Source organism: Amphiura filiformis, chromosome 1 (genome assembly GCF_039555335.1).
Source record: "Amphiura filiformis chromosome 1, Afil_fr2py, whole genome shotgun sequence".
NCBI lineage: Eukaryota > Metazoa > Echinodermata > Ophiuroidea > Amphilepidida > Amphiuridae > Amphiura > Amphiura filiformis.
Window position 1 is genome coordinate 46,753,338 of NC_092628.1, and position 27,823 is coordinate 46,781,160.

At 35.8% G+C, this 27,823-nt stretch overlaps 1 protein-coding gene across 1 annotated transcript in view; it reads left to right on the forward strand.

The window, feature by feature from the left end:
- Positions 1–25,622, forward strand: part of LOC140147871 (alpha-N-acetylneuraminide alpha-2,8-sialyltransferase-like) — a 36,507-nt gene extending 10,885 nt beyond the window's left edge. Inside the window, exons 2-9 of the mRNA XM_072169652.1 lie at positions 7,493–7,629; positions 8,899–8,976; positions 10,816–10,941; positions 19,295–19,445; positions 19,586–19,701; positions 20,953–21,042; positions 22,386–22,621; positions 24,778–25,622. Coding sequence (XP_072025753.1) covers positions 7,493–7,629; positions 8,899–8,976; positions 10,816–10,941; positions 19,295–19,445; positions 19,586–19,701; positions 20,953–21,042; positions 22,386–22,621; positions 24,778–24,998 — 1,155 coding nt within the window. The 3' untranslated portion in view covers positions 24,999–25,622. The remainder of the gene's footprint in view (positions 1–7,492; positions 7,630–8,898; positions 8,977–10,815; positions 10,942–19,294; positions 19,446–19,585; positions 19,702–20,952; positions 21,043–22,385; positions 22,622–24,777) is intronic.
- The last annotated feature ends 2,201 nt before the right edge of the window (positions 25,623–27,823 follow it).

A 27,823-nucleotide genomic window follows, 5' to 3' on the forward strand; every position in this document is an offset into this window, starting at 1 on the left:
GGAGCCCTGTACGTACAAAAGATGATTTATACTTAAAGTGTATGTAGGTGGGATGAAAAGCCGACGATCAATTGAAAATTTTGACCTTTCGTATTGAAGATATGGATTTTTTTCCCCAAAACACCAAACAAAAATTAGGTCTTTTTGGGAAAAATCCATATCTTCAATATGAAAGGTCAAAATTTTCAATTGACCGTCGGCTTTTCCTCCCTGCTACATACACTTTAAGAATATATCATTAGATTTATATAATTTACTTCGAGGACTGTTATATATCAAAATTTGAAAATATCAAATTTTTATAATTTGTCATAAAATTTGTATTATATTGTGATTTTCAAAAATGAAAATTATTTGATATCAGAAAGACATGCTTCGTATTCAGAATGTAATTCGATAGGTCTGAGGTGCTCTCATGTCCCACAAAAAATACTGTCGAAACGCAATAAACGCTCATTGTAGATCCCTTAAGCGCCAAGCAGATTGGCATTGAGTGAAGAATCTGAATGTGACCATCAACCCACATCATTTGGACTCAGCAGCAGTGGCCGCTAGGAGTTGTGGCGCCCAGGGCTAAGGATACACAATGGCGCCCCTCCATTCTTGAAACAATTTGGACAAATAGGGCCTACCACTAATTAATTTTGGTTAACATGAAGTTGAATAAGGTATAGGTCTTAAAATGATCTCTCAGTCTCAACTGATTTTGTGCTGAAAATTTTGACTTTCATCGCTCGGAGGGGCGCAGAATCGATGCTGAATTGGTCAATTCGGCGCCCCCAGGACACATACCTTGCCTCCCCCGTCGCTACGCAACTGCTCAGCAGAACATAATGGACAGACATTTTGCTGCAGTCACTTACACGTGGCCTTTTTTTGATCGCCTCTTGATAGTATCCCGAGTTTCAGCGTAGTGTACTAGCAACAGTAGAGCAGATCAAGAAAATCTTGCATGAGACACAATTTTAAAGTAATTTTAAAGTGATTATTAGGGAATCCGCCAGGGACACGACTGACTATGTTTTGCCTTCTTTTCTGCTTTTTATATGTTTGCTTGCCTGGATTATCAATAAATTAAATCAAATCAAACCAATCGATATACAGGGTGTCCCAAAAGTCTCGATACCTTTTTAAACCATTGTATCTTTAAGAAGAAATAGTATACAGAAAATATAAAAACATATTTAGAAAGAGGACATTTGGGCAATTTTTTTGGTACCAAACTTGCTAATATTTGCATGTTGTAGTATGAAGATACGAGCAAATGTTTATCATATTGGAAAATCGTTCTTTCAACCGGAGAAACAAAAACACCTAATTAAATGCAAACGAATTGTCAAATTAACACCCTCTTCTGCATTTGCTCACAATCCTAACAAAGTGACTTGGTAAAGTAATTTTCCTTATCTCAAGGATTTTATAATGTTTTAATTGAGTTGATACCCCTATCATTACTGAATTGTCACATTGAAACTCCCCTTTTCATGCTAAGTCAGAAGATATTATGCATGAATATAGCGCATATGCAAAAATGGTTAATGGGAACAAATCACCAGGAACATTATCAACTTGAAACACTATTCCCAACAACTTCACATTATTTTTATTTTGTTCTTCCGTAGTTTGGACTTTTGTTTTGTTTTGCAAGTAGTCTATTCGGAATATGTTCAAGATGTCCATCATATAAATTCGCACACTCGCGTACTCTGACGGTGAAGTACTGAATGACGCTTCTGCAAGTGTCTCTTTCAAGTTTTCTTATCTCACTCTTTATGTTTTCCTTCAAGTCGGGTATGCTGCGAGGTTTTGTGCTATACACTCTGTCTTTGAGATAACCCCACAGAAAAAAATCAGGTTGACTTAAATCCGGAGAATGAGGTGGCCAAGTTTGATCAGTTTTGAGGAACATGATCTTCTCATGGAAACGATTTTCAAGCCATTGGAGAGTCACTTTGGCTGTGTGTGGAGTCGCACCGTCCTGTTGAAACCATTGTTTTGCTCTGCTACCCCCCCGGCATCATGCAAACGCATTCAAGCGGTTTGTTTTTGCACAGTGCTGACATTTTGTATGCACGAATAAGTGATAAATGGCGTTGTATCAACATGACTTACAATATTCAAGAACAAATTCACATTCTTTGGTTTTATGCCGAAACGAAATCGGTCAAACTTACTCAAAAGAAGTTCAACGAACATTATCAACTCACTGGACATGCTCAAGCACCATCAAAATGCTGCATAAAAAACATTGTCAACAAATTCTTTAAGACAGGATCAGTACGTGATTCAATGCGCTATGGACGTAGGAAGACAAGGCGATACACGAAACATTGATAAAGTAAGACGTGCTGTATCAGCAAGCCCAAGAAGATCTGTGAATGTTCAGAAAAGGAATGACTGCTGTATGGTACTACGCGTTATGTGCCTATACATTCATCTAACATTATTTTTAAGTAGGAGGCACAAAAGGGGGCAAGTTTGGTACCAAAAAAATTGCCCAAGTGTCTTCTTTCCAAATATGTTTTCAAATTTTTGTATACCATTTCTTCTTAAAGATACAAAGGTTTAAAAAGGTATCGAGACTTTTGGGACACCCTGTACATGAAGTTGACCATTGATGTGGAAGTCAATTTGCAAATTGCATTTCGCAAATATACACTCTCAATAAACACTGACCCACTCATACAACGTCCAGTTTCAATGCAAATAGCAACGTGTTCCATTTATCAATAAGAACTGAAACAGGCTAACGTTTCAAGTACCTGGAACCACATTATGGAATCATAGAGTCTTCCCGATAACATTTAAATAAATGCTGTGCATGCAATACCCAATGCATTCAAGACTTCTCTCAAAGAGCACATAATTGTGTAAAAACGTGATTACTATAATATGGTTTCATATATTTTCTATATTAATTATTTAAAGGAGGATTTCGTGATCTACTCCATATGCCACTGTTGTAATTTCGTTCTGGTATACCAGAACGAAATTCAAATTTGACTATGTTTTTGCTAAACAAATTAATCTGCAAGAAATTGTTGGTACATAAACATTATGTAGCCAGAGGATTCCAGTGGTATAACAATCTCAACTTTTTTGAGAAAAGTGGGGGGGATGAGGCTGTGGATCACGAAATGCCCTTTTAAGTATGCAGTTTTAACTTTATATTTTGTAATACTTACAGTTATCTTAAGAAGTTTTAATGAAATTTGTATATCACACAAATGTTAATGATTTGTTATTTATGTATTATTTCTGATACAATATTATGTTTGAAATTCAATGTATTCTATTACTATACTAGACCTTTTATTTATAAGTGTGATTTTTTGTGCATATTTTATGTGTGTATTTTATTGCATTCATTGGCCATACATGCCATATGAGCCAGGGATTTGAAGGACACAGCCCCTAATAATTTGGGAGGGGGCTCGAATACCCGACCCCCCAATAATATTAGGTAAAATTTGAAAGATGAAAAGAAAATAATAGACAAGAAGACGGAGAAATCAGTGACAGCACGTCGGCAGCACGTAGAACAAATTGCAAGTATGAGTTAAACCAATAGGCCTACCTGTGAAACTCACATACAGCTCATACATAGGCCCCTATTAAATCCCTGTTTAAACAGGTGCAGGGGGAGTCACTTATATGTGCAGGGGGATTCACTTACATTAAGGTGAATGAAGTCATTGCTCTGGTAACTGTTGTTTATTGTTGTTGGCTAGTTTAAAATACAGTCATCAAGGTATGTACCTTTTTCTTTTTGCTCCGTGCTAGTTCAACATAAGGCCTAGACTAATTCCTTTGATCTTCATAGTTTGAATAGTACAACATGTATACTATAAGCAGGCTGGAATTGTGAAGCCTTTAGGACTTGCTTATAACTTACTTAAAAGCTTAAAGGCCAATATTGGAATGTCATCTTTCCCTGGGTAAGATATGACACCAGGCCAGCCCATGGCCAGAGGGTAACATGAGTAGGTTTGTTTCACCTTGAAGGCAAGGATAGTCTTGCAAATATGGGCCAACTTTCCCCCTATGCCATCTAATATGCCATGAATTAGTTGGACTACAACTGGTATCTACTGGTCAATTTATACTCTTATTTCCACATCTGTTATTTTTATATATGGGTCTTTAATAGACCCAGATTGGTGGGAACTTGATGTCTTTCTCATTTACGCTACTCAATGTAATATGCTGGACTTCATCATTTGTGATGCGATCAAGCAAAATCAGTCGGAACTCGGAAATATTTATTTTGAGATATAGCCAAACAGATGAACTATTTCCTTTTGTTTTGGAAATTCTTTAATTGCTCATATCTTTAGAACTGGTTGTTCAATTTCAATGGGGTTTTCTGCAAAATGCAGCTTTGTAAATGCTTTTTACTATCCTATAAGAAACTGAAAATTTAATATATCCGAGTTCCGACTGATTTGGCTTGATCGCATCACATTTATGGAGTACCGGGCACACCGTCGACGTCCTATACGATAAATATAAATTTAATACTCCGTTGGTGAGCGACGGGCGAGTGGTAGTGAGCGACAGGCAAGTGGTATTTCACTGAACGCAAGAAAAGGAGTTCTATCTGATTGGCTAGAAATCGATCGCTTAGGTCGCTCAGTAGTCAACTACAAACTCATGCATTCAATTCGATTGAAATCGATTATTCTATTATTGACGAAGATAAAGAGCGTGATAGTGTGTCAATAATGTACATTGTATTGCACCTGGTTTTACCAGCATTCCTTTATAAAATAATTTTCTCAAAGAGTTAAATATTATCAAAATTTTTACTCAGGATTTCAAATTTTTACCCGCAAATTGCAGTTAAACATATCCACAGCAAAATACCGGTCCTCACTAATTAGTACATTTAATTTCCAGTTAGTACATTTAAACGAAACCTGTGATTTACGTGACAACAAATTAAATTTTCTTACAATAGAAATATCATATGGGATACTGATATGGTAGGCCGCAACCGCCACAACGTGGAGCTGCTACGCGTAGCTGACTTTTTGTTCCGTGGAGCCAAATTGACCAATCATGTTAGAGTTTTTCATTACTCGGAGGTAAAACTGACCAATCAAGTACGACTTACTCATTACGTGAAGCGAATTTAGTCATTAAGAATTTGCCAGACGAGCTTCACGTAGTTGCAAGATATCCTCGGTCACGATCATCAAAAAGTAATTTATGAAAAGTACGAACCGACTTATTATTAAGATGGACATGCACTCACAAGAAACTCATACAGTATTGTACACAACTATATAGCTAGGCAGAGTGGTGGTAAACCATGCACACAATTCTGCGATCTGCAGTGTATCGCCGGGAGCTGATTTGTACATCTTGCGCGGCGTGGCCTGCGGAATTCGACCTTCAGCAAACCAGTTCGGATTTACTTTATATACTAGTAGTAGGCCATACATACTGTAGTTACGGTACTGCCCGTTTTCCTATACACAATACTCAGTGCGCTCACCATTGACGCGTGACCTAGTGTATGTTAGAAGTATTATGCCATTGCCTATATGACGTCACTGTGTAAAAAATAACCAGTCAATATTTAAAGTATTCTCTGAAATTCTAGAAAATATAGTTTTGTAACATTTCCTAAATTTTTAGCTAATTTAGGTGTTTGGTGTTTGGAAATATTGGTACTTTTGTGTTTTAGGAAGGATATGTAAACGACAGATAACACCAAAAAATATGAACTGCAAACCATTATGCTTCTCATTTTCAAGAACGCTGGTTAACAATAAGCAGACTATTGTCTCATTTCGTAAACAAAAGCCCAGACAGTATTGTTACCTTGCGTTCGCTTTATAATCATTCACCCAACTGAAACTATAATACCAGCTCATTGTTCATTGCACAGGTAAAACAGACACAAGTGCAGTGTGTATTTAACCAGAGAAGATCTGATGTAACATAGTTGAGCTGTTTTCATTGAGTGTTATCTTGGTTTAATAGCTTTTAATGGGGTTTAAGTCCTTCAAAGGTCGTGGTGAATTCTACTGTAGACATGACTGCATCATGATTATTTTAAAGTCAACAACATTCAACAATATGATCACCGTGATAGTATGACAGTATCAGTACCGTGGGTGTCAGTGATCCTGGCCTGACACAGTAGACAAACAAACAAACACGCCACACACATGGCACATGCATGCAAGGTAACATTGACTATACACTAATCAAACAATGGTATTGATCCTGTACAACTGTTGGTGGTTTATTTACATTCGATTCATTTAAAATCCACATAGTAAACATTAATTTTGGCAAGAGTTTTCTCTCTCTGGAACGATGATGCATCAACTGGCTCCGCGTAATGAAAAGATCTAACATGATTGGTCAATTTAGCTCCGCGAAGCGAAAAGTAAGCTACGCGTAGCAGCTCCACGTTGTGGCGGTTACGGCCAGCCATATACTGATCATGCGAAAATCGTAAAACATAGAATAGAAACAGTGTGGCCGGCTCTCAAAATCTCAAATTGTATGCATAGCCTGAGTCGCACGGCCTATCTCGAACAAAATCACCATGCGTAGTTGTTGAAAAACGTGAGGATTTATCGTACTACCACGGCAATTTTTAACACGAAGATATAGGGATGATGACGGTGTGCCGGGTACTATGTGTTAATGATGAAGGTGCCTAAATAATGTTAGACATATTGGACAAATATACACTGGAATTTTGTGTGTTAAACTAAACATACAAATCGGACATTTCAGGGTGTCCGTAAGGTTTCGCGCATGAGGATGACACCATTCTCCCGCACCACCAGGGGGGTGCTTAAAGGAGCCCTGTACGTACAAGTGTACGTGGGATGTAATTGTACGTGTACGTGGGATGCTTAATTGTATCCGTTCTTTGACCATATCTTGTTGTGAGATGAATGATATCTTGTTGTGAGATGAAAGATCTGATTCTGATTCTATACTAATAATATGAAACTACTTTGAATCGAAATTGAATTGAATTTAGGGGGATTGAAGTTTAAAAAAAAAACTTTCCTCACTAGTGAGACGAAAAACTTCGTCCCAAAGATGACTAAAAAATATCCCCATAAAGTGTGTATAAAAATATACTTAAACTTGGAAATAAAAAAAGATTTAGAAAATATATTTGCCTTACCAAAATACTCTGGCATAAAAATCAAATGGTGAGCTCAAAAATTCAAATTACTACATAAAACATGTATCAGTACTTATCATTAGCACAGACCATTATCATCATCATTTAGGAACGATATTTTTAGAGAAGATATTGTGCAATTAATGCTAATTGTGGCTTGGTAAAATGACAAATAATTGCGAAATTTTGACAACAATTCAAGCGTATAAATCATAAGAGTAAGAAATATTGACGAATTTAAAACGGTTTTGTTTACCATTTTACGGTTGGAAGATAATGATCCCGACGGCGAGCAAATATCATTAGCTTATTTTACTTCATTCTTTCCAGTCAAAATCGGCGACGATGTCTTCACGCAGTAAATTATCCGTTGTCTGCACGATGGCAATTGTATGTTGCGTTTTGTTGGTTCTTCATATGGGCATTTATCATACACAACCTGAAATAAATTCATATTCAGCAAGGGGGTAAGTAATAGATATGTGTATTAGCATTATTGTGTGTAATAAGGGACCGTTCACAAACACTTGTTAAGGGGGGCCTGATGCAAAAAATTGGTGGTCATTTTTTCAGCCCCCCTTAAGAGGGTCAACATTTTATGGGGCCCCCTTTTTGCATCAGGCCCCCCTAACAAGTGTTTGTAACCGGTCCCTAAGGCCATAGTAGCAAAAAATATAAGCGTGTTAAAATGAGGTTTTGTTTTCTATTTCAACAATATATAAGCGGAAATATGTATACAGACGGCAAAAGATTGAAGTTACCAGTTATATTCATATCCAAGGAGCTTAGATAGGAAGGAGAAGCAATATATTACGTAACACATAGTTCATTTGATGCCGATTTGATTTGCCGACAGGCTATTCATAAAAGTGGTAGGCCCTACCATTGTTTCGAACAAAGAGAAGTTCCGTCATTAAATTAAAATTAAGTGAATGTCAATAAGTGATGAATAGAAAGTTATGTGTAAGCGCACCACTTGAGAAAGTGGTACCATTGTTTTCACACAACCATTTTTTGACAACCCACGAGTGTGCTGACTTGTCCCAATTTGGGTGTAAGCACACAAACATTATAGGCGGCGCCCAAAGTGGTTTGAGTGGCTGATAATTTGAATAACACTATTATGAATCGAAACTTAGCCTACATGAGATTCATCAATCAGTTATTCTGGTGAAAGATAGATTTCACACCATAATAGATGACCGATGGATCTCAAAGTTTCACGGGAAAACTTGCTGAATACATGAAGAGAAGTAGACGGATAACAAAATATTACTTCACAATAATCTTTAATTCCACATCATCAAATATCAACAAAATATTAGAACATTGATTATGGATTGAGTACGCTAGTGCGATGTTGTCCCTTCGATAGCTGGTCGCCAAATACGAGGATTCGTATTCAGCCAGAATCGACGAGAGAAAGACCGCGGAGCGATATATTTAGATAATTGATAAATAGAAAGAGAATAGCGCCACAACAAAATAAATGAACTTTTGTTTCCAAAATGTTAATACCAAATGACCCTTTTCAAATATTTTACACCCAATGACCCCCTTTTTATTTTGTTATACCCAATGACCCCGCCCCTTTTAAAAAACAAAGACAAAACACTATTTTATACCCGCCAATAGACCCCTACTTCCCGAAACCGGTAGGCACATATACCCGCCCACCTCTATTTTCATATCTTAATTTACTACAGCTGTACATGTATTTTTTCTATTCATTTTAGGAATCATTTACAACAAGGGATTAGAAATGTGGTTCTGAATTTAATGAACTATAGACACTATCATGCCGCAACTGACGGGTAAGTGTACAACCTTCAATCAATGTTGCTCGGTGCAGCAGAGATCATTATCATTATCATTATCATTATTATCATTATTATTATCATTATCATTATCATTATCATTATTATTATTATTATTAATATTATTATTATTATTATTATTATTATAGGTTTTCTCAGTTAATTTAACACATTTTTCGTTATATTTAATATCCCGTTAAGTTTGAATTCGTCCTTAAAATTTTGAAGTGTCTATTTGTAAACTTAAATTTCGTCTTTGGTCAAATAAATTCATATTTTGATCAAAAAGATTCATACAATGTTCATTTGATTTCGTCTTAGAGCGCATTGAAATCGTCTCACCTGCTGCATGGACAGTACTTGCACAAAATATAATTCGTCTTTGTTCATTAATTTTCATGCTTTGATCAAAGCAATTCGTCCTCCATAATGCATTGTAGGCCTTCATTAATTACATCTTAGATTTCAACCACTGGTATTGAGTTCTCACTAGTGTTATTGCGATTCAGAAAATGAATTTCAATTCAATTCAGATTCACCTTCTTATCATATAAAATCATTCTGATGCCATTACAATTCAGTTCTTCTCTACTTTCAATCATTTTGATTCAATTCCAATTCAATGCATTGAAATTAACTGCTAACCAATATCAATTCACAGCATTTGAATTCAATTCCAATTCACAGCATTTGAATTCAATTCCAAATCATAGCATTTGAATTAAATTCAAATTCAAATTCAATTCTTACTACCAACACTGATATATTTTAGCGGGCATTTGGCTAAAAGCAGTTCAGGGAGAAAATTCATTGTAACTGATAAGCTGACAATACAGGTGAAATGGTAGAATCAAATACATGTTGTGTGCATTTTCCATTCAATGCATTGAATTGAAATGAAAGAATTGAATTGAAATTAATTGAAATTAATTGAAATGAAAAAAATAACCATTTCGATTCACTTCACTGAATTGAAATGAAAAATGGCCTAATCATTCAATTCAATTCCTATTCCAATGCATTGAAATAACACTAGTTCTCACCTTGCTGATATAAATCCGAACAGACGTGTCTAAGTTTATTCTGACCAAATAACAGTTATCACAATAATATGGGAGCGAGACAAAGAGGGCCATACAACCACGTTTGAAATATATAATCATATAACAATTAGAAAGAAACAAAAAACAAACAAAAAAAAACAAAGAAAGAAAACAAAATAAAAAAATATGAAATATATAAAAAAGGAAAGATAAACAGAAAGAATGAAAGAGAGAAAGACAGAAAGAAAAAGAAAATATGCAGGCCTACTTCTACATGCTTTACGTTAACGACGAAATTAAATGACCCGAATATGAAAAGATTTGATCAAAGACGAAATATATTTACAAATTAAGTTAATAACCCCTACATTGGACGAAATTTAAATACATTTGGACGGAATTAAATGAACATTGTATGAATATGTTTGATCAAAATATGAATATATTTGACCAAAGACGAAATTTAAGTTTACAAATAGATATTTCAAAATTTTATGGACGAATTCAAACTTAACGGGATATTAAATATAACTAAAAAATGTGTTAAATCAACTGAGAAAACCTATATTATTATTATTATTATTATTATTATTATTATTATTTTATTATGATTATTTTATGATTATTACAATAATTATTAGTCCCTATTATTATTATTTTTTATTATTATTATTATTATTATTATTATTATTATTATTATTATTATTATTATTATTATTATTATTATTATTATTATTATTATTATTATTATTATTATTATTATTATTATTATTATCACCATCTTTATCTATAGGTACATTATGAAAAGTTTAATGGAGTATTCGTTGCCACTAACTAGAACGGAGTTTTTTGACGTGTTATTGAATGATACCAGTACTGCTTCCCAAGTGACGAATCGGACTCTACTACTTAAATACAGGTATGTTATCATTAAAAGCATGCACACACACACCTCACAATCAAACACCAACACACTCGCTCTACACACACCCCCACCCAATCCGTCTTTTTACTCACGTGCACACCGCTAATTCCTTACCACCACACCACTAACCACACACGTACAATCCAGATTCAGATTTTCAGATTGAGATTGTTTTATTTTCACATAAATCAGCAACATTTATGAAATAAATATAACATGGTTGCACATATCCCAGCCACATAAATATTTTATGAACATTATTTTATGAACATTGTTTCACAATAATTGTTCAAAACTAAAAACTGGGTTATGTAAAGGTTAAAACAGTTTTAAACATTTTGTATCATAAAACACCAGCGAAACGATATATTGTTGACAAAATATTTTGCAAAACTTTTTGGAAGAATCTTTTTGTGTTCACGTGCAAACGTTTTGTTGTTACATTTTGAAATGTACTCGAAACGTTGATAAAACAATTTCATATAACAAAAATGAAACCGTCAAACACATGAGTAACATTTGGTTTTGTTATATGAAATTGTTTTATCTATTTATCTACAAACCTGATGAATCCGTTCAGGTACTCGAAACGCTTTCTGACAACCCATTTAAAACGGTTACGATAAAAAACAATGTACGAGGGTCATTCAAAAAGTTCTACCTCCATCATGTCCATCGTCACATCTCTTTATCTTAAGTGCCAAGAAGTCGAAATTAACCATGATTTATACTCTTAAATCTTGGCTACAAAAAAAAGTTATTTGATTAAAATGTAATGTTTAGTTGTTAAGATGTGTTGGCTAAAGCGAATGCATTTTTGGTACGTCGGAAACGGTCTGATGATAAAAGCGCACCAAATCTGTATTCGCTTGAACCAACATATCTAAACAACCAAAAATCACATTTTCAACAAATAACTTTTATGTTATTGCCAGGATTTAAAAGTAAAATCATGGATAATTTCAATATCCTGACACGCAAGATAACAGAGATGTGATAAACTTTTTGAATGACCCTCGTATTTGTTGGAATAATATTAAAGCACACGATCTATCAAATCTGGCAGACAGTAAGTCAGACTATGATCTGACCACGGCGAAGTATCATGTGTTTGCATACCGTAATTAAGTATTAGGATGTCCGTAAAAAGAGCTCAATTTATTTGTTTGCACAAGTTAAAGCACGTCCACTAACACAATTATTCACGGTGTTTTTCGCCTGAGCTATTTTTCTTCTATGAATTTAGATCAATCATTATGAGTACGCATGATTATGTGTATTACCATGGAATAAAGAGATGAGAAGGAACCACAACGACTTCGATCGGCCAAGTTTTAATCCGCTTATCTATTGACGCATGAAAAGAAAAGCTATCAATGGTACATCCTTTCATGTATTATCCATTTACCGCGATCGATGCTTGGCGAAATCATTACTTGAAAAAAACTAGAACAAACCCATCCACGAACAAACAAACGCTACCCGGAAGTAAGATTCTGGAATTTCACTGGTGCTAAACCCATCCACGAACAAACAAACGCTACTCGGAAGTAAGATTCTGGAATTTCACTGATGCTAAACCCATCCACGAACAAACAAACGCTACTCGAAAGTAAGATTCTGGAATTTCACTGATGCTCTGAATATGTATAGTAGCTTTGTTTTGGGATCTACAGTCAAACTGTTTTCTTGATCGTATTGTGTAGAAAATGTCCTTTAAAACATCGAAAAGGTCGTCAAAATCGGCCGTTTTTTTGCTGAGTTTCAGCTTTAGCAAATAAGGTAAGATTTTGGTGACTTTTTCGATGAAAAATAGATGTAAAATGTTCTTAAATAATGCACAATGTTCCGGTTGAGTCCGGTACATAAAACCTGTTTAATCTAATAGTTTTTATGTGTATAATCGTAACTAGCTAACTCGTTTCAGTGCCAAAGACTGCCAACTCTGAGAAAAAAAGTCATCAAAGTTCGGGAAAATTGGGCAACATAGAAGAAAAAGATGTAGGCCATCAATGACCGATGATCACGTCACCTGAGAAAATCCTATAGGGTGCTTGCACGGAAGGTCATTAGTTCAAATCATCCTTCAAACACGCTCCAGAAGACATGCAAATACATGGAGTACAATACCAATCGCCTATTTAACGCGGGGTATTGATCAAAAGTCGTGTTCACACAGTCGGACTTAAATCACTTATTACCGGTCTTAAATTACGTCGGTAATAGTATCGGATATAAGTGGCAGTGTGAATTAGCGTCGGATATAACTATATCCGACGTAATGTGCTTTAAATCCGACAATTTGTTCACACAGTCGGACTTAAATTACGTCGGTAATAGTATCGGATATAAGTGGCAGTGTGAATGAGCGTCGGATATAAAAAAAATTACTATATCCGACGTAATGTGCTTTAAATCCGAAAATTTAAGGCTGAAGATGACCAGGGTTAAGAGCTATTAAGACCGATCGAAACGTTACGTCCGGTAATAGTAATTACGTGTGGACATGCAGCACTATTGGGCTGTCGGATATAACTGTGAGTATATCACTTGCGCAAAATTTTAAGCAGAGTAGAGCCCCGGGGGGCTCGTGGGGGGATAACCCCCCCCCAATATTTTGCCAGGGGGATGGTCCATACAATCACCCCCCAATGTTGACGCCTGATAATGGGTTTCTGACCAAATTAACCTCATATTTGCCCATTTTTTGCCCTCAAAGTGCAAATTTTCGCGCGCTTCAATTTATTCTACTTTTACACCATTATTTCATCAGTTTAGCTTCAAAATAGCAAAATTTTTCTTGCGCTTCGCGCACAATTTAACCAAAAACTTATTCTGTCGCCAAAAAGGTGCTGGATTGACTATACTTGAAAATTTTTTTCCAACTCCACCCCCCCCCATGTCAAAAAGAAATCTACGCCACTGAGCAGAGTAATTTACTGCGTGATGTCATCATGGCTGCAGCTGCAAATATTAATATAAATAAAACGCAATAGAGGGGTCAATTGGAATGACAAGGGAACATTGGCTATCCTCAAAATTTGGAGAGACACGGAAAGTATTTCTGGGATAAAAAAAAGCTTTGGGAGGAGATAGCCACGCTATTACATGACAAGGGGGGATTCCCCATACGGTCGGGGAGCAGATACATGCTAAGATAAAGGCACTGAAAACTCTCCATCGCACCCTCCATGATCGGGTGAAAAGTTCAGGCGCAGAAGCAATTGACCATCCTTATTGGGATGACCTACACGAGTTTCTAGGGGGGGGGGGGTAGCAAATGTAAACCCTCCAGAGGGCTCGGGGGGGGCAGTATTTCCCTGGAAGTAGACGGAGATGACATTTATTAAGCCATAAGCATGATAACAGAAAGGCATGTAATTGGATTTTATATGATGATTAGGGGGGTCACAAATATACGGAAAGAAAAATAGGGGGTGTCATAAAATATTTTTGATGACCAAAATGTAGGGAGTCACAACACAACATGACCACAGATAGTGTGTTTATTTTATTCCAAAAGACTGATGCCTGTTTGGGGGTGCAAACGGTGGGGGGGTCATAAATTCTTTGCTGACGAAATAGGGGAGGTCGCAATTTTATTGAAGCCGACGTTTTGTAAATTTGGGACCCCCCTGCCCAAGAAAAAAATAGCATGATGATGGGAGTCATTGTTATTTTTTTTTATTTTTGTCATTTTTTCAAAGATGTCCACCATGTAGGGCCTACATGTATAAAATGCGATATAGAGCTAAGTCTACTGTAAAATGGGACTACTTTGTCAAACTAAAATAATAATAATAATAATAATAATAATAATAATAATAATAATAATAATAATAATAATAATAATAATAATAATAATAATAATAATAATAATAATAATAATAATAATAATAATAATAATAATAATAATAATAATAGAACCTACATAAATACAAAATTGGTCTGAATTTTGGAACTTTTGAATTTGCATTTTTCTTACATGACATACCTACCGCATTGTCTGTAATTTTTTCTAAAGAGGGCCGTTTATTGAAAGTGAATTTTCAGTGAAAAAATTTAAAATCGGGTTAAATTTTCTGATGATGCTCATGTAGAAAGGGGGGATTTATGACCGGTAATAGGCTTATCGGACATAACACGTCGGACATACGCTGGCGAAGTTACGCAATTTATCGGATTAATTACCATAAAAATAGGTGAAAACAATTTTGAACATATAGATTGAATACAATACTGGTCTTTTCAAAGATACTTATCTTACAGGTGCAAGTAATCAGACTGATTCACCTATTGCTATGGTAGTTAATCCGATTATTACGTAACTTCGATAGCGTATAGCGCTATTGCCGACAAATGTGGACGCGCTAAGGGATTAGCGGAAATATTTAATTCGATCGGACATAAGCCTAGATAAAATATTACCGGTAAAATGTGTGAACACAGCTAAAGTAAATCCTCATGAATATTAACAATGTTAATTAAATGTCGGTAAATGGAGTGGACAAAGTGAATGCGTTCGTTGTGGTTCCTTCTTATCTCTTTCTTCCATGGTATTTGTTACGAGTCGTACTTGACTCAAGGCCAAAATCACCTTTTACCCAAATTCACACGAATGCACAACACAAATACACTGTTTGATTAAGCTAATAAAATCTAAGTCTTTAATTGAAAGCCAGTTATTATTGATACAATATATGACAACAAATGCACATACACAATAATTAAATATAAGCACTCTTTAAATATTTAGTACTTAGCTAGCATTCTTCTTCTTGGTGATCATAAAGTTCTTGCAATGTTCTGGACGATTGATGTAATATATCCTTATTCACTTGTCCTGCGAAAATCAGCGAAGTCCTTTGTACACTTGCATTGATAAATCCTTGCGTATAAAATCCTCATACGAAAATGGTGTTACTTTCTCCCAAGTACTAAACTCCTTGCGTCGTTCTCCAAACACATTCGTAACTCCTTGCGCAGTTCTCCAAATCACTTTACTCCTTGCGCCGTTCTCCAATATTAAACTCCTTGCGCTGCTTTCTCCAAACTTGGTGCTATTTCCACCTTTCACACCAGGGGCGTAGCCAGCTTTCTTGGTCAGGGGGGCAAAATAAAATTTTGGGGGCACAGACGAAAAAAATTGCAGTTGCATCATACAATACATAGAGACTGTATGTCTTCGAGTTTCCCGAAAAGGGCCTTATTGGGATGATGTGCGCGCGTAGCGCGAAAAAAATTGTATTTTACACTATTTTGGCCCTGAATTTTGCTAGAAAAGGGGCTCCTTGCCCTTTTTCTTTTCCTTTGCCCTCCTGATTTTCTCTTTCATTTTTTGTCAGAGGGGCACTTTTTCTTTCATTTTTTTGTCAGAGGGGCACTCTGCCCCCCTGCCCCCCCGCTGGCTACGCTACTGTTTCACACAATATCTTCAGGAAGCAGGACTGCGATGCAGTTGTCCCCACTTATTTTGACAGTTGCGTTGAATCAAAACACCAGACTTCAGCAAGTCGACAGAAGAATATATTTCCTTTCTTGGAAGAAGTACGTTCTTTTACGTATTCTAGATCTTCTCCGACAACACTGGCAAATAGTAGTACTTTGACTACACAAAATATTTCTGGTTTGTTTGCAATTTCCTTTCTTTGAAGGAATTGGACTGTAAGCATATTAGCTAGCTAGCCCAGATCAACACTATCAACTGTGACAATAATAAAGGCTATTGCAGTCTGTCAGATCTGTATCCAAATGATAATAATTGTAACAAAATTTCATAAAGTCGCCTCTACAATCCGCAGTAGACCCTGATGTCTTACTTTGGTCCATTTTCGTAGCTTTGAAATAACCATAATTTCAGCATGTCGGTGAAGACGAAATAATAGCCCTGTGGGCACACAACGTTATCCGTACTTGACGAGATCCATCTCCATATCTACATCGCTCAGAGGCTGTTTTAAATAGCACTGTAGGAAACTCATGATCTCCATGGCCACATTCAGTAATACTTCTTGAGTATCCTGATTTTAACTGGTTAACATTAAATACCCTCTTTTTGAGAGCTGTTGCTACATCCATTCACATTACAATCATATCGATACAGGTCTGCCTAGAATTATTATTAACATTGTGTTTTATCCCCCATCTGGGATTTTCCCAATGTTCTAATCATAGACATTAACATTTCACCTTACATCACTTCCTGTGGGTTTTTCCCATGATGTCATCATCTTTCTTTACAGTCTCAGGGATTTCCCCTTGACATAAATAGTCTTGATAAATGATGCTGTTATTGCATTCATCTGGGTTTTCCCCTAGATGTAATAATAAACAAACTGTTGCATTATTATAAAGGTAACTTCCCCTATCATCACATCACATATTATACTGCTCGATAGGCCACTGTTGTAATTTCGATACCAGAACGAAATTCAAATTTGGCGATATTTTTGCAAAACGAATTAATCTCAAGAAATATTTGGTACGTAGACATTATGTAGCCAGAGGTACCAGTGGTATAAAATCTCAACTTTTTTGTGAAAAGTGGGGAGTGGGGGGGGGATGAGGCTGTGGATCACATAATGCCCTTTTAATGAATATTTACATAATTTATTCATTCTATATATTATATACTATCCTAATTATTTTTTACTGTTCTATCTACCGATTTCCATCCATTGAAACTTGGATTTATATCTACTTTCAACGATTTGCTCATCCGACTGATCGTAAAAATCATCAAAATTCATATTTTGGTACATTTGTCATTGTCATAGATGTGCTAACATAGCCTATGAGTGGTTCAGCCGAAAGCCGTGTATTTAAGACAAAATAAGACATTTTACACGAATCTGTAATTTAGATACTGACAGTATCTAAATTAGCTACATGTATTTGAATGGGGCTTCAACTTCGTCACTACTGCTGTTTTCTTTGTTTTTTGCAATATTTGTCATTTCAAAAATATCAAATGATAATTTGAATGACTTATCCTTCACTTTTAAGCAATTTATAAACAATTTTAATTTTTTCATACTTGCGCTGGGATCACTGAATGGGTCTTTAACAATATTTTCATTTAATTTTTCTTATATATTGTTTTATGATTGTCAAAGACTACATGGTAATAATTTTATGGCATAATTGAATAAGTTGATAATATTTTCTGGTGGTTCAGTGAAAATGACCAACATCCACATAAACTTCACAAACTTCAAAACCCGGTTGCACCCTCTAAAAGGTATCTATATTTCATGACATTTTACATGATGTATTTGTACACCAAATTGAACAATATTAGAGGTTGGCTGATTAAAAACCAAAACATTCGTATTTCTGAATCACTATAATATACCTGTATTTGTTTCCACAATGTTTCGCAATTATCGTTCCTGAAATGTGCACTGTGAATATCGTCCTCCTTACCTGAAAAAATGCTTCTTTCACAAATTGATTTCCAATCTTTGGAATCATTTCCGCATATGTCTGATATTAAATAATTACCCATTTGTTTACCTCAATATTTCTTATTTGTTCTTGATAGAAAGGACATGTGCACCTGCCTCAACTGTGCTATAATTATTTCACCCATTTCTTTCTTTCTCTCTCTAGAATAATTTCCTTTAAACATTAATTGCCTCGAATGACTATACTTATGTGCACAATGTTTTTGACCTATACCAGCTCGCTTCAACTATATATATAAATACGTATTTATAAATACGCACGTGACCAACTCCGCGCTGCCATAACAGCTTGTAGTCAGGAAGTCTGGAATAGAGACCTTTAGCACGGTGGTGCTCTTCCTGTACATTTGAATGCAAAGGCGGTAAAGCGATATACCAGATTGTGCCGCAAAACTGTCTATTTTTTCAACCTTTGGATAATATTGTAAACGTTTCCGTCGATAAATATTATTTTCCGTTTGCATATACTTTCCAAATGTTGTTATTCATAACATATACAAACTTTCCCAATTTGTAATAATTTTGCTATTTAAGTTATTCAATCACGCGAGGAGTTGGTCCCACTTGGTGGTCTTGGCTTGGCATGGTATATTGGTATTTATGAATACGTATTAGTCGAAACTAGCTGTATATCTCATATATACCTGTTATTTGGTTAATTTTGTCAAATATTTTTCTCTTCATTTTGTTTCTTCTCGTTTTTTTCCCTCACACATAACATCCTAAATTTTGATAATCATTTTCCTATGAGCGGTTCTCCCCGCTCCCCAAATTTCTGCATCCCTGTTCTTTGTTTACAAATCTCCATTGGTTCACATTTATTAATTGACGTTTATCAAAAAAGCTAACATCAAAGACAAATTCTGATCCTTTCCTTGTAGGGAGGAATTTAACGAAGGAAGTACTGCCGTTGGTTTGCCACAAAATATGTTCTGCACAAAGGAGAATACAAATGTAGATGAGACGCTCGGCTTCTTATTTTCTCTGGGAAAAGCAAAAATTACTCAACATCTCTGGAACCTATTCCCGGAGGTAAAAACATTATTATTATTCAAATTTTCAACACAGTATTTCAACCGGAAAATTATTATTGTGCCGGAGTTACTATTAATATTGTGTTTATGTTTCAATGTATTGTATACTGACATATTTTGTCTTAAACTCTTTTCTAGACTTCAATCTTTAAAGATAAACGTCGTTATAAGAAGTGCAACATTATTGGCAATAGCGGGATTCTATTCAGTTCGAAATGTGGGAAACAAATAGACGATGCTGACTTCATATTAAGGTAATTATTTCACTTTGTTTTTTTTTACAGTTTTTGCAAGCAACACCAACTTTATTACGGCAAGAGTCGCGCCAATCATCTGGTATAATTGAAATACTTTTAGCGATTGTTCACCCATCGCATTTAGTTCTATTCAAACACATCTTTAAAGGGCATATCTATTGCAAAAACAAGTTTAACTCCATTCGAAGAGAATAATTATTACATTACATGTTGACACTCGTTGCAATTTTTTTTTATGCGTATTTCTCCTGAAAAAGAGAAATTGTGTTGGTAAAATGTTGGCTCGTACGGCCCTCCCCCGTTCGAAGCGAAGTGTAAATGTAGCGGACTGATGACGTGCAGTACATACAGATTAGCTCTTTTGATGTTCATTGGTGTGTATAATGCGCGACCACGGGAAATTGGGAAGGGACAACAAAAGGTTAGTTCCCGTGCCATAGAAATTGTTTTTTTGCATAATGAATACAATATTGATACGTCATGCTGAAATCTTAGCTCGTACTGTGAAATTGATCTAAATTATTTTGTTTATTTTTTAGTCCAAGTATTTCTCATCATGTTTATACATATGAATTGTAATATCACAATTTACTATATAATAAAGAAGCGGCCTGATTTTATCCGTATGTGTAAAAACCATTCAATTTAAAATACTTGATTGAGAGTTTTTTTCTGCATTGAGAGTGTTGACAGTCCATTCTCTCATAGCTGGCAATAGTCATATCATGACATCACTGTAGTTTCTAGGTCAAATCTGTCTCGTTCGAAGGAACTCACCGCTTACAGTTTGTTTTTGCAGAATATCAATTTTAACTTATTTTCTAAAAAAAGGAGTCATTTTCATTGTCCTCATAATATTAGCTTGCCAGTGATATGATGTTGTCCGAACAATATATATGCCCTTTAATGAATTGTCCACGGAAGACTTTTAATTTCATTTCTACGTTTGATTTACTTTATGATAGGCAATTTAGTGTTCGTCCGACTAGATCTTCGTTTATAGCCATTCTTGAAGCATGTAACAGCATTATATCCTGTATTAATAATAAATATATGCATCTTCCTGGACTTCTCAAAGGCATTCGAGTGGTTTATGGATTCCTCAGGCACACCAAATCATGTAGTGTACCTCAGGGATCGATTTTAGGACCTCTACTTCTTATTTTTGTATACTTGTTCCGATAATTTGCTGGCATCTTATTGCTTTAGTTAACACTATTTACTGTTGTGTAACTTTACTTTTTGAAGATGTAATCTACCAACCTTGAAAGGATTCGAAGATGATGTTGGTATACATACTGATCTCGTGACAGCAAATCCGTCAATTTTCAGAGAAAGGTAGAATAGAAAAAATTAGTCTACACAAAATCATAGGATACTACTCAGTGGCAGTATAACAACAAATGAAGAGCTTGTTTCCAAAAGGCGCTAAATCCATATTAGTGAAATAGGAGAAAATCAACGTTTTTTTATATTAAAAGCCTTATTGGTATTTATTCATTTACTTTTTGGTTTTAAATATCTCATGTCAGTAACTACAAAAACACCTATTTTTGAGATCCTGATTATAATTTTTGATTGTAAGTATTCTTTTATTAAACAGCTTGAAGTGGATTTAGCGCCTTTTGGAAACAAAATATCCAATAACCGTGGATTTAACGCATTTTGGAAACAAAATATTCAATGATATTCAAAATAATTTGCAGTATTAAACAAAATACACACAAATATTTTTTTATAAAGCAAACTGCACTTTATTTCAGCAATGTAATGATATTTATTCACTGAAAGCTTGAAAATGTGAAAAAAATTTACAACGAAAATTCTGTCAAATCATTCCATTTTGCACGTAAAGTGTCGTCTGTGCTTGCTGGGGATGTACTAGTGTGTGTACAAGTTGAAATTCTAAACTTTTGTGATTTAAATTTTAGTCTTTAATTCCCTACTGAGCACGGTGATTGGTCTTATGGATTTAGCACCTTTTTGAAACAAACTGAAATGGAGTTAGCTCCTTTTGGAAAAAAAAAGTCAAATTTCTGGCCCACCCTGTACATGGGATTGAGCTCCTTTTGGAAAAAATAGTTTGATTCCGTGAAACTAATGATGTAAAACTATACATTGGTACCAATAACTGAGCTCTTCAAATATAGACAAATAAGTAAAATCGTTGACCTTGACTATACATGACCGATGAAATGATCCCAATCTGAAACTGTAAATATGAAATCACATTTGTATCAGAATTTCAAAAACGGTCAAATTCAGCCGGTATCCACACGATAGGGGAAAGTAAAATAAAATTTCTCATAGTTTTAATTATTCTCGAATTAAAAAAAAAAGTGACATGGTATCGTTCTGTTACCAATGTGCCCCACCTGAAGTGTATATAGTAGTAAACAAAATATAACATACAAAACATACTTCATATTTTGGTGTCCACCCCATAACTAAATCGGCGAGTCTAAGAGTTAGCGCACGGCCAGACGCAGGCGCACTACGGCGCAGCACTATGCCCGGGCACTATGATGGTAAAAACTATCACACGGAGAGGCTGATGGTAAAAATGGCAATCAACCAATGAACTGCCTAGAATTTATGTATGAGTGATATAATACTACATCTCACTATTACCAGAACGTTTCGAAGCCATTGACTATTTCATAACATTGTTTTTCACACAGATTTGATAGTATGGCAACAGAAGCTAGCAAGCGTGAATTTCGTCAAAGTTTATCCAATTATGATGGTGTTATTTGGGTTCCAGCACTTTCCGTGTCGGACACATGGAGTCTCGCAGTTGAAGCTGTAAATATATCTGCATCTCAGGATATAAAAATAGTTTTCGGACACCCGGAGAATTATTTAGCTGTGTGGCATTTATGGAAGGCATTGGGACATAAGGATCAGATAACGACAGGTAAGATTTAAACTTTTAAATGGGGAAAGGGAAAATTAAATTTAAAGTGGTAAAGTAGGGAGGGGATAAAATACTGAGACTAGTTGAGAGGAGTATTTTATTTATAACGATATTGCAAATTTGAGGCTATACAAATGGTGAAAAGGAATTGGCCACATTTAAAGGCCCATTCACTGATTTGCTCATCCGGAAGATCGTAAAATTATCAAAAAATAGATTTTGGTACCTTTGTCTTTGGCATAGATGTACTAACATACTAGTAGCCTGCGAGTGGTTCAGCCTGCGAGTGGTTCAGCTACATGTATTTGAATTAGGGATTCAATCATGTTTCACCGTTGTTCATCACCGTTTAACAACGATGCGGCCGCGTCGTCTGCGTGGTTTACTTCGCGAGGGCAGCTTTAGCTGCCCGAGCGAAGTACCCACACAGACGCGCCGGACGCGAGTTGTTAAACGGTGATGAACGACGGTGAAACATGATTGAATCCCTGTCAACCACGAAAAGAAGCTAAATATCGTATGATTCACGATTATTTTACGAGGAATGTCAGTTAATCATTGCCACTCAGCCTTACAAAAACCTTCAATGATTTCTCTTTTGATATCAGCAATGAAACTACAGAATAAAACGGTAATGTTTAGCCGCTACCTGAAAAATACTGAATTCAACTTGTAAGCTGGCATACGCATAAAGGTTCCAGGCATGACGAATTTTACGCGATCTCGCGTAACGCGTAGTCTCGCTCGCGTTCGCGTATACGCTACAGTAAAAGTGTGGGTTCATCACGGTTTAACAACGGTTGGCTCCTGTACAAAGGTATAGGAAGAGTTGTTGAATGGGGCTTCAACTTCGTCAGTACTGCTGTTTTCTTAGGTTTTTGCCAAATTTTTCATTTCAAAAATACCAAATGACAATTTGAATGACTTATCCTTCACTTTTAAGCAATTAATAAACAATTTTAATTTTTGTACACTTGCGCTGGGATCACTGACGGGGCTTGAGTGCTCATAATCCGGATACTAACAGCTGAAGTCTTAGTGGAGCGAGGTTTTCTATTGAAAGAGTGTATCTGAAAGAGTGTATTTCTTCGCGCACACTTTTTTTTGTTGCAAAATCGTTACTTTAATGTGTCTTAATGAATTCATACATCCTTTGAGAAAGATTCAACCTGGATCTTCCACAGAATTAGGGCGAGTTTCAAATGGAGCTGCCTAATGTGTTCATTGCATTTGACATTCATATTCCCCCTGTGGAAGGCATTTCCAAAATATTTCACAGGGCATTGTGGTGAAGTGGATAGAGCACCGGACTCGTGATCACAAGGTTGTGAGTTCGAACCCCCACCTCTGTCGCTGCATTCACTTCAATCAATTGATAGGTACAAGAGTAAAAATCATTTTGACGTGTACATGGTCAGCCAGCATGACTGATTAACCTAGACGTAAAACGTTTCTCATCAAAAATGTAACTGGTCTAACCAGCGTAGTGAAGATGCAGCTTTGTCTGTTATACTGAGTTTCCCAAGGGAAGTTACGTAAACAGAAACAGAAACAGAGGAGTGTGGATTTTGAATGGAATAGCCCAATAGCCCAATGTTATGTTGAGCCACATGAGAAACGTTGCAACTGGTACTCAAAGTGTTTGGATCAGATGTTTTAACTCATTTTGATCTTAGAAGCTCATAGAATTCCTGGTAGTGTGTGTGTTGAATGTAATTAATGACTCACTGGTCCTATGGAGACCGGTGAACCTTAGCCCAGGGCCATAGCAAGCGGGGCGGCCGGGGATGCCATGGCCGCCCCACTTTTTGAGAAATTTGTTACGTTTTTCTTTATATCTTTATTTCAATTTGGGCATATATTTGTATTAGGCCGCCCACAATTGTCACGGCCGCCCCACATTTTTCAACCTTGCTACGGCCCTGCCTTAGCCGATGGGACTCTTCAACTGATGATGGTACCATTAGGCCACGAATTCTCAGTTAAAAAACCCCATAACTATAGAAATTAGTTTTAGAGTCACAAGGATAACCCTAATGACTTAACAACTGATGCTCGGTTGTGCCAAGTTAAAATAATGGTGATAATTTTTAACTGACAGCAAAAGTTACCACAAAAGCATGAAAAATTAATTTGTTCTTTTCTTTTCTTTTCAGGATTCTATATGACAACATCTTTGTTGAATATTTGTGAAGAGACCCATCTATATGGATTTTGGCCATTTGCTGAGACTGCAGACGGTACTCATGTACCCTATCATTACTATGATTCGGATTCACCAGTTTTACAATTTCATGATACAGATAACGAATTTGAAATATTAATGCGACTTCATCAGTTAAACTTGCTCAAACTTCATGTTGGTCCCTGCTCTTGATGTCAAACAATTTACACCCTTTCTCATTTTTTATACAACATGTACTAATGGCATAATTTCGTCGAACAATGACAGTTGCAATGAATTTGCCTACGACTGTTCCAGGTTTACACGCCGAGTGAAACTCGCATCCTGGACACGCGGCAATGATTCTCAATTGTTAATGCGGAGTTTCTTAATATGAAATGAAGTGAATCACGATAATTACCAGATATACGGTTACGATTATTGAGTGGGTTTCTTCAACCCTAAAAACATGGAGTGCTGGTCACGTTTATACATTTGGGTTTGACCACGTCAGTATACAGCCTGTCTCAAAATAAATTGTGCAAGTGAAAAGCGCCCTCTTTGGCAATTAGAAAATACCGTTGTGACATGATGCTTACATCAACGTCACTGGCGTAGTCTTATCTCTCAAATACCGTTTGTTCTGTTAAATTTGCTTGTCTCTAGATATGTTTAGTTTACAACGAAAGGGTAAAATCACAATTGTGCCACTTTTACTAGGAAGAGGGCTATACATGTAAATCAATGATAGCATCAAGTTTAACAAGCTGATGTTGATTAGACGCATCAACGTCAGCGCGCGTGCATTATTTTGTCTAATTTCTCTCCCAACAAGTAATACGCGTTCATTAACCTATAAGTGTGTAGACTATGCCATAGTCGAATTTTATTTAAAATATGTTATTATTAGTCATGATGAACCCATTTCGTTGAACTCAAAATTATACTGATGTTTATTAAAATTAAAGTATTCAATAGTAAAATGGTCATAAAGAATTAAGAATATCAGATGATTAGTAACAATAAAAGTAATTGAATGCAACATTATCTTGCATAATCATAATGGCTCACTTTAATACTGAACAATTCTGATTTTGGAATCTACCAGTTTATTGATAGCGAACCACGAAAATCCGACTATGGACTTTGAATTTTAAGCAGAACTTTGCCCCGGGATTGTGCTATCTAAAACACACTGTCAAGCATACTTGTTTATCAGTCCATTAACCACAAGTACTAAGCATGGTATAGTACAAGACGCGCTAGATGTTTGATGAGAGATTAACTTTCGCGTCAACACAAAAGCGCCGCAAATACCACAGATAGTTGTGTACGGTGTAGTTAATGGTAATGGCGCGGGCCCGGAAGATTTAAACCATAGCGAGATATGGGCGACCAATCACAAGGCAGATCCATTTAAAGATGCATTACATCATGGCCAATTTTAGTTAGGCCAGAAATTGGCCTAACTCTCCATAGAGTCCCGTGTTAAAATCTTAACCGCAAGGCAAAGTCAGTAGTCCACTTGGGAAGCTAACAAACAGAGGTAGTGCGGTGACTGAAAAGATCAGATACAGATGTGACAATCTATCAGTTTCACACAAGTCAATATAAATCAGAGTTTTATGCTTAAATGTAATAGCCAGAGTATGCAAAATGGGCAAGTGGACTACGGAGAAGTCTAATAAGTGTGCAATATATATATTTTGTTTGTCTTTTAACATGTCTTGAGTGACATAGAGAACAGTATTTACCATGATAAAATCATGTATTTAATTTTACAGCAGAATGTGAAATATTATCCTTTAATCTGTTTTTAGTGGAAAAAAGAGAATCATTATACCTGTATCATGATAACACAATTTTGTATTGTTGTGTAATTGATGCATTCTTCTGATTTCACGAAGGAACTCTTGATAAACTTGATGTTGTCATTGATTTACATGAACAGCCCTCTTCCCTAGCAAAAGTGGCACAATTGTGATATTTGTGATGTAAACTAAACATATCTCGAGATTAAAACAAGCAAATTGAACAGAACAAACGGCATTTGAGAGCTAAGACTATACGCTCTTGATGTTGGTGTAAGCATCATATCACAACGGTATTTTCTAATTGCCAAAGAGGGCGCCTTTTACTTGCACAATTGTTTTTGAGACAGGCTGTAAGTACAGACTTAACAGACACGCAAACTTTATATGTTACCATGGTTACAGTGCAATATAATTAATGGAATACACTTTCTTCAAATGTTTTATTGACTCCTAAAAGCAAAGCTTTTGCCAACGTTGGATAAATTTGATATGTATTTAATGGAACACACTTTCTTCAAATGTTTTATTGACTCCTAAAAGCAAAGCTTTTACCAACGTTGGATACATTTGATATGTATTTAATGGAATACGCTTTCTTCAAATGTTTTATTGACTCCTAAAAGGCAACGTTGGATAAATTTGATATGTATTTGAATACTAAATGAAATAGGCATGTCTTTCATTTTTAAAGTATTGTATTTTTAAATGTGCATATTATGATATGCTCTTGTTATGTTTTTCTCCAAGTGTGTGTGTACCCCGATAATCAACTTTTGAAAAGCACCCTAAACAAGGATTTAACCCTTGGCTAAAACGACAACCTAAACAGGGATTTCATTCCTAACATCAAATTTCATACCCTAAATTTCATTTCCGCGTATTTAGAAATTGCAATTTTGCTACCCTTTTTTCCAATTTTTTCATGTTTTTGACACCCTAAAAGCGATACGCGCGTATCGTGCCTACCCACGAAAAACGACCCTTTTACGCGTTTTCATTATCGCGGATGGTGTACAGGCCACAATGGGAGTGACCCCCGGGGTGTGTACATCATTATGAGTTTAGCAGACAGTCGAATCCAGATTCGCCTTTTTGTTAAAGTCATGTTACGCATGAATTATTTTGATTTAGAGAACAGGGGATCCAGGCATTAACTCTAGAGGGCAGCATATTATTTTTTTAACGGTGATCATCAGCATCTACCTTGCAGCACTGCACCGTTAT